Source organism: Telmatherina bonti (genome assembly GCF_933228915.1).
Source record: "Telmatherina bonti genome assembly, chromosome: 10".
In the NCBI taxonomy this organism is placed as follows: domain Eukaryota; kingdom Metazoa; phylum Chordata; class Actinopteri; order Atheriniformes; family Telmatherinidae; genus Telmatherina; species Telmatherina bonti.
Window position 1 is genome coordinate 32,252,828 of NC_136628.1, and position 13,429 is coordinate 32,266,256.

At 38.2% G+C, this 13,429-nt stretch overlaps 1 protein-coding gene across 1 annotated transcript in view; it reads right to left on the reverse strand.

Annotated features, from left to right (window-relative positions):
* Positions 1-1,875: 1,875 nt before the first annotated feature.
* Positions 1,876-13,429, reverse strand: part of slc8a2a (solute carrier family 8 member 2a) — a gene marked incomplete at both ends in the record, with an annotated part of 31,934 nt that continues 20,380 nt past the window's right edge. Inside the window, 3 exons of the mRNA XM_079247223.1 lie at positions 1,876-2,252; positions 3,040-3,306; positions 11,088-11,187. Of these exons, the coding sequence (XP_079103349.1) occupies positions 1,876-2,252; positions 3,040-3,306; positions 11,088-11,187 (744 nt within the window). The remainder of the gene's footprint in view (positions 2,253-3,039; positions 3,307-11,087; positions 11,188-13,429) is intronic.

The following is a 13,429-nucleotide window of genomic DNA, read 5'->3' on the forward strand; positions in this document are numbered from 1 at the left end:
AACCAGACTACAATGAGTGGCATATGAGTTGGGAATGTTTTATGAAATCAGAATGAAGCTGTAAAAGGTTATTAGTGTGTGTGACTTCCTGCAGTGAAGGAATGCTGCAGAAAAACTGTCAACAACTACAGTTCTTCTAGGTAAAAGAAGCAGTGGGATCGATTAAACCAGGAATTTTAACCTTTTTGAGTAATTGTTGAGTAAATTGTTTGAGTAAAAGATAAATAGCAAAATGAATATGTGTTTTTGCATTTACATTGCAGCCGTCCTCCGTCAGGAAACTAACTTGAAGGTCTTGCTTCAGAGTAATACAACCTCAAATGAACACTAAATGACATTCAAGAGCATAACTTGCAACCAACCACCAGAACTCTGAAACAACATCCTGACCAGACTAAAGCGGCGATGTTTGATGAAAACCGAACAGTTTATTTTCGCAAACGCCTCATGCGATCAAGCACAGAGGTGGAGTGATGATGATTTGGGCTTGTTTCACAGCTTTAGGACCTTGCAGTCAAAATCATCCATGAACTCTTTGTGTGCTAAAGTATTTTAAAGTTCAAAGTGATGCAATCTGTCTTATAGTAAAAGCTTGGCTGAAGTTAGGTGATGCAACAGGACAATAATCAGTAAATCTACAACCGTTCTGCTGGAATAAAGAATTAAGTTAATGGCGAAGTCCAGACCTCAACATCACTGAAATGCTGTGGTCTGCAAACCTCAATAAACTGGGGCCACTTTATTAAGTAGAGTATATCAAAACTCCTCCACAATGATATAAAAGACTGATAATATTATACAGAAAATGATTAATTCAAGTTATTGCTGCTACTGTCTGTACTGTCCAATGAGGATTTATCAACAACCAGTTTGGGTAAGGGATCCAAAAGAGTCGTGATCACTTAAAATGTCAATGTAATTATGACAACTTGCAATAAATTACAATACACTTTAGTCCATATCAGCTCAAATACATTCACTTAGAAATACATTCAATTACACCATTGATAAATAAACAGATAAAGGCTTCAGGGGCGAATGTGCTTACAAGAAATCCAATGTGTCATTTCTCAAATGAACATTTCAGTTTCAAGTCAGCATACTGAATTAACAAATCACCAAATTCAGCAGCTGCTGTTTGCTACAAAAAAAACAAAAACGATGCTTTTGCACCTCATAATTCAGCTCATCTCTCAATCTGCACATCTGTGTTCATCAGTTTTACACCATAGTTGTAGAAAACACTTCTGATTAGCTGCCAGGATCATATTTAAAATCACAAAGGTTCATGCCTACTGACAGATAAGATGAAAGATAGTTTTAACATAGTGTTTCTGTGGTAAGTGCTGTGGGTATAAGCATGCTAATTCACTCAGAGACGTCCTGAGAGACAACTGCTATAACAGAGTAAAATATTGATCTTCCTGCTATTTTCCCACATCAGAGCAGCATATCCTGTACAATCACTTGTAAAGCTCACCTGTATACAAGCAGCTATGACTGATTATCTCATCGAACAGCTAAATTAAACCCAGTCTCTGCAAGTGTGAGGAGGACACAACCCCCCAACTTGAAATCCAGGCTATGAGCCATCAGCTAAACGGTCTCAAGTATATTCCAGTGTTAGGAAGACATGCGGACCGTTATCAGAGAGTCACTGCATTAAATGAAACGAATGGTATCATCACATTGAGTTCCAGGAACTGGAACAGTCCTGCAGTGGAGATGACCTACAGATGTGTGACTCTGTAGTCTGCAGACTATGAACCATGGCAGCAGTTGTGAGTCCCAGTGGTAGTCCCTGTAACAGTACGGTCCAGGTGAATGTCCTGGTGTTTACTCTGCAGTTGCAACTCTCCCCCCAGCTGAGCCCTCTCAGAAGCCTTGTATATGGCAATAGGTCTCCAGGCTGGAGAAGAGGATGTAGAGGAACCAGAGTCCGAAGAAGAGGAGAGAGGTGAGGACTTTGAGGATCCGTGGGCCTCCGAGTTCACCGCCTACGGACGGCCTTCGGCGCAGCATCAACACTCCCATACTGAAGAAGGCAAAAATTGTGAAGAGTGTGACGGAGAAGGCCAACGAGCCGGGATCCACGTGGAAAACCTGCCCTTTTACTTCCCAGTAAACAGCGGCCATAGACCAGGCCACGCCTATGCCCAAAAACACATTAACTGCGTTGCTTCCAGTCACATTTCCCACACATGCATCTGCATACTGATCCTGGGTGGCTGCCACCTTACTGGCAAAGGTGTCTGGGGAAAAAAATAAAACAAAAAATACAGCAGCGTTAACGATGAGGTTATTTACAGTTGTGCTCATATGTATTCATCCCCTATCATTAAAAAAAAGGCTGAATTTACAACAGTCACTCAAATAACTGGAGACTTAAAAAAGGAACAATAACTAAAAATTTGCAAAAATATAATTCAGTTAGAGCACTTTTCTGTTGAACAGTGGGACAAAATACCTGTCAACAGGTGCAGAAGTCTGACTGAGAGGAACAGAAAACACCTGACTGGAGCGGAAACATTAAAGGATTGTTCAACTAAATATTAGTTTATGAGTGATGTAATATGTCATAAATTATCTAATTTGTTTGCTTTTTTAAAAAGATATTTCTATTTAACCAAAATTTTACAGGATGCTGTTTTTATTTTCATTAGCTGTATTAATTTATTATTTATTTATTTATTATTATTATTTACTTTTTTATGTAATTATTGTTCGTCAACATAACATGGGTTCAGTTACAGAAACATTTTCGGTTTCGCAGTTTGCACATGCCCTCAGTTGACAGATTGTATATTTACAAAATAGTGAAAAAATAAAATTTGTTTGCTTTTTTTAAAAAAATATTTCTCTTGAACCAGAATTAGAAAATAATGTAATGATTTTCATAAAATGTTTATTTATTATTACTTTAGTCAATTTCATCTTATTTTACAAGCAGCTGTTTTTTTTTCCTTCTTTAATGAAAGGGGATGAATAAATATGAGCACAACTGTAGCAAGTCAACAAACACAACAAAACCTCACGTACCAGGAAGCGACGTCCCAAGTGCTACAAAGACCACTGCGGTGACAGAGTCTTTCAGGCCAACGGTGCAGCCAAAGTGGGAAGCAAGGTCTCCGATAACGGCTGTTAAAAGACCGATGACGGAGATGGACACCATGAAGCACGCCCAGCCGTTCCAGTACTCGGTGGGCGGGACGCAAGCAAAGAGAATCTTCCAGAAGATGCACAGTATGTGCATGAAGTAGTCGAAGCAGTTCGGCATCCGCTGCTCCTCTTCCTCATCTCCGTCCCCTGTTTACAGAAGACACAGCCATATTTATGACATCATAAATGACTGAATTGTACTAAACATGTAGACAATGGACATGTTCATGGTTTCAAATTGATCATAAACAAGAAAACAACATGTCACTTCATTTCTTTATTTCATTCACAGCATTTCCACGCATGCACGTACGCCACACACTTGCTGGCCACTTTATTAGATACATGTTTTGAATTCAGTTGCTTGTGAACACAAATACCCAACAGCCAATCACATGGCAGCATTTCAACACATCCAGCCATGTAGACGCGGTCAGGACGGCTTGCTGAAGTTCAAACTGAGCATGAGAACGAGGAAAACAGCAGATTTAAGTGGTCGTTCGTCAAACAACCACTGGGTCCAGCCAAGCTATGCAGAATACCACCAGAACACATCGAGCCGGGAAGTAGATGGGCTCCAGCAGCAGAAGACCGCCGGGTGTTTCTCCTGTCAGCTGCCTGAACAGCTCCACATGCAGACGGGAGATGGTTGGTTGAAACAACGTGAAAACACCTTGTATCAACAGTTCAGGCTGCTGCTGTTGTATCGGTGTGTGTGTGTGTGTGTGTGGGGGGGGGGGGGGGGGGGTTTATGGGCTCACTTTTGAGCCCCTTAGTAAAAACGTGGCATTGTCACGGCTGATGGAGGTGAGATGTGCACCCAAATGCAGAGACGCAGACGGAGATTCAGAGTTAAGGCTGGTTTTATTCTGGAGCCACAGGACCACAGGCCACTAATGCATACAGGGGAGTGACTGACCCAATGAATCCACAACATAGAACTGAAACTGAGGGTATAAATACACTGAACACAACAAGACACAGGTGAAACAAATGAACTAAATGAACCCAAGTGAACTAAATCAACAGGAACAAAAGCTAAACAAGACATAAGCGAGCTAAACAGGAAAAACTACAAAATAAAACAGGAAAACTAAGACACAAAAAGTCCAAACCATGACAGGCATAGTTTTAACACCAACAACACTCAGTCGTGTTGCTGACCATGTCCGTCACCGTTACGACCACAGTGTAGCATCTTACTGTAATGCACCATGATGTGGTGGAACGGGACATTCTCCACATGGATCTGCAGCAACTGTGTGATGTTTCCAACATCTACGGCATCAAGAAGAAAGGCAGCTCTGAATGAAAAAGGCGTCCTATCCAGTACTATCAGGATGTACCCCATGGCTGCTGAGTGTAAACAGAGTACACTCTAAAGCAGGCCTCTTCAAACGGCGGCCCACGGGCCACATGCGGCCCAGAACCAACTTCTATGTGGCCCAGCTTGTGTAAAATAATAAAGATATTAATCAAGAACCTTCAGTCGTTCCTACGCTGATAAAGTAGCCTACAATCCTACAGTAATGCAGACATGAATGCAACACTTGGTTGCCTAGCAACACTAACCCCAGCATGTTGTTGTGTTTTGAAGTTGTAAGAGTAGCGCTAGCAAGCATGTCGCTCTCTGTCCCAAAACGCAAAATTGACAACAAAAACCGCAAATTTAACCCAACCTGGACTGATAAGTATTTGTTTATGTTTCTCTCAAATTCGAGCACCAAACCGATGTGTTTAATATGCAATGCATCGAGAAATTTAGTTTAAAATGACCTTTTTATGTTAAAAGTTAGGAGAAAAAAAGGCTCTGACTAGAAATGTTCATTATTTTATTTTGTGCATATGTAATGTGTCTTTTTTTTTTTTTTTTTAAAGAAAAATTTATTTATTTATTTGTTTTTATTTATTTTCCCTTACTTTATTTACTGGCTCTCATAATATTTTTGTTTGAAAATCTGGCCCACCTGAATATCTAATTGAGTAGCCCTGATCTAAAGCTTACAGCTCATAAAGTCATGTTACCCGTAACTCTTCTTGTTTCAGTCTTTTTCCACAGAAATTCTTCATCACCGCTGGTTATGTTTCAGTGACTTCTGACCAGCAGGTTAACTCAGGTTACTGGAGTAAACAGTAAACTTTAAGTCATTTTTATTTTCTTCTAAAGTTCCAACAAAATGAGCAGCTTGTTGACTCATTCATTCATTATTCAGAAATTTTCTCACAGGTTACTTATTTAACAAAAACTGAGAATATCTTAATTTTCTTTTATTAAAACCTTCAAGTAAAATTAAAGTGAACTAGAAAAGCACTCGGAGAGCGCAAACCTCCACCAAGGACCACAGTTCTCCCCATATTGTGACATGCATAATAAACATTGGCTCGACATTTATCGTATCTTTTTTATCCTGTTCCCTTCCTGTTTTTCCATCTTTGATGAAATATTGTGATATTTTCTTCCTAAGTGCTACAAAAACTTCATTAAAATCTGTTCATCACACTTTGAACCCAAACAAACAAACAGATAAACTGCGGTAAAAGCAACCTCCTTGGCAGAGGTAATTACACTTGCTTCCCACTGAGATAGGAATATTAACATTACATCCACACAGAAAGACCAAGCCTTATTATTAAGTTAAAAAGCTGCAGGTGGATGCTTCTTATTAGCTGTAACAAACTGAATTTGTGTACTTTCAAAAATGCTTGAAATCGAGAGATTCATTTTTATTTTAAGAGACAAGCTAATAAAGGCAGCAGCAATCTGGGAGAAATATTTGGGTGGAAATAACAAAAATTAACTTATAGAAATGGAGGAAATGAAAAGACATGTGAGTAAAGTTTGTGGTGTAAAAGTGTAAAACATTGATTTTAAGTCTGTTTGTTTAATTTTTCACCAATGATTTCACTCGGCTGGCCTGGGAACGCCATTGAGACCGACCCCCGATGAGCTGGCGGATGTGACGGGGGAGAGGGGGAAGTCATGGCCTTGCCTGCTAAGGCTGCTGGCCCCCGACTCGGCTCCAGATACACAGCAGAAAATGGATGGATGAATAAATTCACCTCTCCAAACTCACCGTGACCAACAACACTGAACACTTACTGGGGAGACAAATGAGCTGCTTCCCAACGCCGGGGTTTTCAACCTTTTATGAGCCACTATTTTCACTAAAAACGTCAGAAGGAACACAAACCAAATATGCAAAAAAATAAAATAAAAGCCTATTTTGATTATATAAAGTCCATCTTGTCAAATTATCTTTACTAGAAATCAGATAAACACAAGAAAAATGAATTTTATGACTTTTCATTTTACTTTTTAGTGGTAAAATTGGATCATTTCCTGGCACACCTGATGACCTCTGACGACACAGTGGCTGAAAATCACGGCGCTACGCTTCACCATGTGGAGAAAAGACATCCAGCTGAGCAGCAGAGATGTCATGTTTCTGTGACCAAAACTCCAGCCATCAGTAAGTTTAATGATGTTAGTCAGCATGTTGCTGATCTTCCTGGACGGCTGAGGAATGTAAATGAATAAAGAAAGAAATAAAGATAACTGGACAGTTAAGTGTAAAACTGACGAATGCCCGCTGTCTGTGGTGAAGAATTAATAATCAATTCTCAGCTGAGAAAAATACTTTCAAAAGTATTTTTAAAAGTATTTCTTCCGTTTTCATCCAAATACTTTTCATCAAATAAGCTTTTAATAAACCCAATTACTACGAATGTCCTTAGTTTTCAATTTATTCCATTTTCACAGCTCTATTTTTATCCAGCACAGTTTCATAACCTCCTTTTTTATTTAATGTCTACTTCCATGACACGACCTCTACTCAGTTACTAAAATAAGATAAAATTATTAACTTATTGTTAGCCTGAAAGCTGATGACATCATCAAAATGATGGTAATTAAATGCAGTCTTGAAGCAATGTAATATGAGATTGTTAATACTCATTCACCCAATATGAAATCTGTTCATTTTATATGTAGAGTGAATAAATATAAAGCATAATGATTAACTACAAAAAACAACCCCAATTCCAAAAAAAAAGAAAAAAACCTGTCAAATGTAAATAAGAAGAGTGTGTGATGGTCTGCTGACCTCTTCAAGCCATATTGATATTGAAACTGAGACATTTTACAATTTCATGGAAAATATGAGCTCTTTTTAATTTAAGGGCAGCAACACATCTAAAGTTGGAAAGAAGGCAATAAAAGGCTGGAAAAGTAATTGGCACAAATAAAAACAACTGGAGGACGATTGGAGAACTAACTGAGTTAACCAACAGCAGGTCAGTAATATGACGGCGTATAAAAGATGCATTTCTAAAACTTGTGGTATAATTTTAAAAAGTTGGGACGAATATAAATATCCCATTAACTACACTGTACAATATCAAAAGATTAAGAGAATCAAGGGAAATCTCTGTGTGCAGGGGACATGGCGGAAGTTCAAAACTAAAGGCTATGATCTTCAGGTCATTACTTTAAAAACAGACATGATTCTCTACTGGACATCACTGCATGGACTCAGGAACATGTCCAGAAATCTCTCTGTGAACATAGTTTACGCTGCAGGTTAAAGCTTCATCACATGTAAACACAACCCAGAAAGGCTGCCATCTTCCCAGGACCAAAGCTCATGTGAAATGATCTGAGGCAAAGAGGAGAGGGAGCATCCAGCTTGTTATCAGCCTGCATCTCTGATGGGATGGGGTTGCATTAGTGCCGATGGCGTGGGCAGCTTCCACATCTGGGAAGCTCCATCAATGCTGAGAAGTAACATCTGCTCCCATCCAGACAACCTCTCTTTCAGGGAAGACCTTGCCGATTTCAGCAGGACAAGGTCCGAGCTGCCCCCACAAAATAAAAATAAAATGAAATAATAGTGTCGTTAAAATAATAAAAACAGGTAAAACAATTAAAAATAAATAAATGCCCAATAAAATAATTCAAAGGAAAAATAAAACAAATAAAAGACACAGAAGACCACACAACTCACACAGTGTTAAAAGCCCAAAAATAAAAGTGGGCCTTTAGACGAGACGTAAAGCACTCCACTTTTATTTTTTTGCTTTTAACACTGTGTGAGTTGTGTGGTCCTCTGTGTCTTTTAGATGTTTTATTTTTCCTTTGAATTATTTTATTGGGTATTTATTTATTTATAATTGTTTTACCTGAATTATTTTATTGGGTATTTACAACCGGATTCCAAAAAAGTTGGGACACTTTAGAAATTGTGAATAAAAACTGAATGCAATGATGTGGAGGTGCCAACTTCTAATATTTTATTCAGAATACAACATAAATCACAGGTCAATAGTTTAAACTGAGAAATTGTATGATATTAAGGAAAAATATGCTCATTCAAAATTTCATGGTGTCAACAAATCCCAAAAAAGTTGGGACAAGGCCATTTTCACCACTGTGTGACACCCCCCCCCCCCCCCTTCTTCTTACAACACTCAACAGACGTCTGGGCATTGAGGAGACCAGCTTCTCAAGTGTAGACATAGGAATGTTCTCCCATTCTTGTCTAATACAGGCCTCTAAGTGTTCAATCGTCTTGGGTCTTCTTTGTCTGACCTTCCTCTTAATGATGCGCCAAATGTTTTCTATAGGTGAAAGATCTGGACTGTTGGCTGGCCAGGTCAGTACCCGAATCCTTCTCCCACGCAGCCATGATGTTGTGATTGATGCAGAATGTGGTCTGGCATTATCTTGTTGAAAAATGCAGGGTCTTCCATGAAAGAGACGACGTTTGGATGGGAGCAACATATGCTCTGAATATATTTTTCTGCATTGATGATGCCTTTCCAGATGTGCAAGCTGCCCATGCCACACGCATTCATGCAACCCTATACCATCAGAGATGCAGGCTTCTGAACAGAGCGTTGATAGCAACTTGGGTTGTCACTGTCCTCTTTGGTCCTGATGACCTGGCGCCCCAGATTTCCAAAAAGAACCTCAAAACGTGATTCGTCTGACCACAGAACAGTCTTCCATTTTGCCACACTCCATTTTAAATGACTCCTGGCCCAGTGTAAACGTCTTCGCTTGTGGATCTTTGTTAGAAATGGCTTCTTCTTTGCAGAATAGAGTTTCAGCTGGCAACGGCGGATGGCACGGTGGATTGTGTTCACTGACAATGGTTTCTGGAAGTACTCCTGAGCCCATGCTGTGATTTCCTTCACAGTAGCACTCCTGTTTTTGATGCAGTGTCGTTTAAGGGCCCGGAGATCACGGGCATTCAGTATGGTTCTCCGGCCTTGACCTTTACGCACAGAGATTTTTCCACATTCTCTGAATCTTCTGATGATATTATTCACAGTTGATGATGACAACTGCAAACTCTTTGCAATTTTTCGCTGGGTAACACCTCTCTGATACTGTTCCACTATCTTTTTACACAACATTGTGGGAGTTGGTGATCCTCTACCCATCTTGGCTTCTGAGGGACACTGCCAATCTGAGAAGCACTTTTTATACCCAATCATATTGCCAATTGACCTGATTAGTGCTGATTGGTCTTCCAGGTGCTTGCTGTATGCTCAAATGACTTTTTCCAGCCTCTAATAGGTTCTTGTCCCAACTTTTTTGGGATTTGTTGACACCATGAAATTTTGAATGAGCATATTTTTCCTTAATATCATACAATTTCTCAGTTTAAACTATTGACCTGTGATTTATGTTGTATTCTGAATAAAATATTAGAAGTTGGCACCTCCACATCATTGCATTCAGTTTTTATTCACAATTTCTAAAGTGTCCCAACTTTTTTGGAATCCGGTTTGTATTTATTTTTAATTGTTTTACCTGTTTTTATTATTTTAATGACATTATTATTTCATTTTATTTTTATTTTGTAATATTCGACTCTGTGCAGCACTTTAGCTACATTCTGTTCTTAAAAATGTGCTTTATAAATAAAGTGGGTTGGATTGGACTATGAACCACATCCTGCATCCATCACAGGACCCAAACCAAGCTAACTTTATTTATAAAGCGCTTTCCTTTTTTTACTTTTATTTTTATTTATTTATTTATTTATTTTTTTTTGTCTTGTCCAGCATTTAAGCAGTAGCATCATAGACATAATGCTCCCCTTGATATTCTAAATTCTCTTTTTATTTTTCTATTTATTTATTTATTTATTTTTTGCATAATTGTTTGTATTACAAAGTTTGTACTGCTGGACTGGACTGGAGAGAACAGAAGAGGGACAGAAAGAGAATCAAAAAGAAGAAAAAACAGAAAACATCTCGTAGAAAGAAAAAGAGAGAGAGAAAGACAGAAGGAGAAATAGAAAAATAAAGAGCTTTCCGATGGCTGAACAAAGTGCAGGACTGTTGAGCAGCTGGAATCCTGCATCAGACCAGAATGGGACCTAAAACCTCAGCAACTGGTTTCCTGACTTCCCAGACGCTGCTAATAGAAGAGGGGGCGCTGTACAAAGGTAAACATCACCTGTTCAGCTGCCATTAAAATCAAAATGAGCTGATATTTTCCATCAAAAGGTAAAAAATCCACCATGTGATGGACTGGTGAGCTGTCCAGGGTGTACCCCGCCCTTCCCCCAAAGACTGCTGGGATAGGCTCCAGCTTCCCCTTCATCGGATTAAGCGGTTAGGATGATGAATGAATGAAGTAAAAAATCAGATGTTAAACATCTGATTTGGTGTTTAATGTTCAGTCAGAAATAAAACGTGACATTTGTAAATCACTGCGTTCTTATCTTTTTACACAGCATCCCAACTTCTTTTGAGATTGAAGATAAAATAAAAAACCTCTACTTGCACAAACTGAAATACATTTTTATGAAGATAATCAGCATCTTCTCCACATAAATGTAAAGACATCTCATCAAATCTATTTAAAAATAACAAACATTTCATTTCAGTCTAAGTAACATCTGATAATCACTGACCTGCACTGACTGTGACTGCTTCAACGAACTGCTCTCTCCAGGAATGCGTGCCAATCACCACAGCTAGATTTGTGTCCTTGATGAGTTTGTCCACAGTGTTCTGTTCCAACGAAATAAACAGGTCAGTAATCACTGCTTGCATGGATGTGCAGACATTCGACGTGTTCACGCTTCAACCCTTCTGGGAACATTTTCTCCTGCTGTGGTCAGTTGATGCAGACCGAACCAGAGTAGTTCAATAAATAAAACAAACACAGAAAATATGAACAAATTTACCATATTTAAAGTAAACATTTGAGCATCTTTATTCTGATACACAACTTGTAAATATTTGGAGTGAGCAGCTTTGACCCAGCACACACACACATTACCTCAGTGTATCTAAAATCAAGATGCGTGAAATACATGTAAAAGGTTAAAAAAAAAAGAAAAAAGGAAAGGATAAAAACAGGAATGCTACATTCTTGTAAATCACAACAATAACATGCAAGTTCAACCATAAGTCATTCCTGCACACGGAGCATGCTGGGAGAAACCGTACCTGGTCCATCACGCCGTTGGGGGTCTGACGCATAAGGAGGCACCAAGAAGTTAATGAGTTACATTCTTTAATGCTTATTTGTTGCAGTTTTGACAGAAAACACAACTCATAATGAGAACTTACTGAGCAGCTCTTCTTCATATTCAATAAATGCTGCTGGATATTATAATCATACACGTCCATTATTTATGAAGTCAAACCTCATGAAATTTGATGATTTTACTATAAAGCAATACAAATTATGTTTGAAGCTAAACAAAATGTTCTTCCAGAAGGTGTCAAAAAATACTTTAAGCTTCAGTAAACTAAGTATTACCTAAGAGACTGTTGTAAATTTATTGTTCTAAAATCCAGAAAAGGGGAGGACCAAAGACGCTTGTCTTCCCAGGATGTTCAACTGGAATAAACTCAGAAATAAGGTTAAAAAAATTGTAAATCTTTATTTGTATTAAAAAAGATTATTTATTTTTTGAAGATATTTAAAGTTGTGCTCATATGTATTCATACCCTTTCAGTAAAGAAGGTAAAAACAGCTGCCTGAAATTGACTAAAGTAATAATAAATAAAAATTTTATGAAAATCATTATATTATTTTCTAATTCTGGTTCAATAGAAATATTTTTTTTAAAAAAGCAAACAATTTTTTTTTTTTCCACTACTACCGTCAACTGAGGGCATGTGCAAACTGCAAAACAAAAAATGTTTCTGGAACTGAACCCATGTTATGTTGACGAACAATAAAAAGATAAAAAAAATAAATAAATAAATAGAAAAGCAAACAAATAATATCATTTATTACATATTACATCACACACTTAAGGTAATATTTAGTTGAACAATCCTTTAATGTTTCCGCTCCAGTCAGGTGTTTTCTGTTCCTCTCAGTCAGACTTCTGCACCTGTTGACAGGTATTTTGTCCCACTGTTCAACAGAAAAGTCTCTAATATGTCCAGGACACATTTGTTTGTTTGTTTGTTTTTTCCTTTCTGCAACTCAATTAAATGAAAAAACATTGTCTTATATTACTAAATTATATTTTTGCAAATTTATAGTTATTGTTCCTCTTTTAAGTCTCCAGTTTTTTGAGTGACTGTTGTAAATTCAGCCTTTTCTTTAATGAAAGGGGATGAATACATATGAGCACAACTATAACTTCATAAATTGTTTATCTCTATGAAGATCACATATTGAGTATGTAGTGAATTTGTTTGATTGGTTTTTGTATAATTTAAGGTAACTCTACTTGTAAGTATCGAGACGCCATCTGGAGACAGTAATCCATGCTTTTATCACCTCAAGGCTGGATCACTGGAACTCAGTTTTTATTGGAATCAGTCAAAACGCGCTTTCTCGCCTGCAGCTGGTACAGAATGCCTCTGAAAGATTTTTAACCGGCACAATAAAACGCGAGCGCATATGTCTGGTTTTAGCGTCCATTTACTGGCTTCCTGTTCAGTATAGGATCAATTTTAAGATTCTCTTATTTGTTTTTAAGTGTCTTAACGGCCTCGCCCTTCCTTATCTGGCTGACCGGCTGCATCCCTACACACCACAGCATGCTCTTAGATCAGCGGACCAGATGCTTTTAACTGTCCCTAAGACGCTGTAAATCCAGAGGAGACAGAGCCTTTTCAGTTCTAGCTCCAAAAGTCAGCAACAGTCTCCACATCTTCTGATGGATACTTCCAGCAGGAGGATGCACCATGTCACAAAGCTTTTAAGTCAATACGGAGCAACATCTCTGAGGAATGCTTTGTTGAATATATGACACCAATAATTAAAGGCGCCCTGCGATGGACT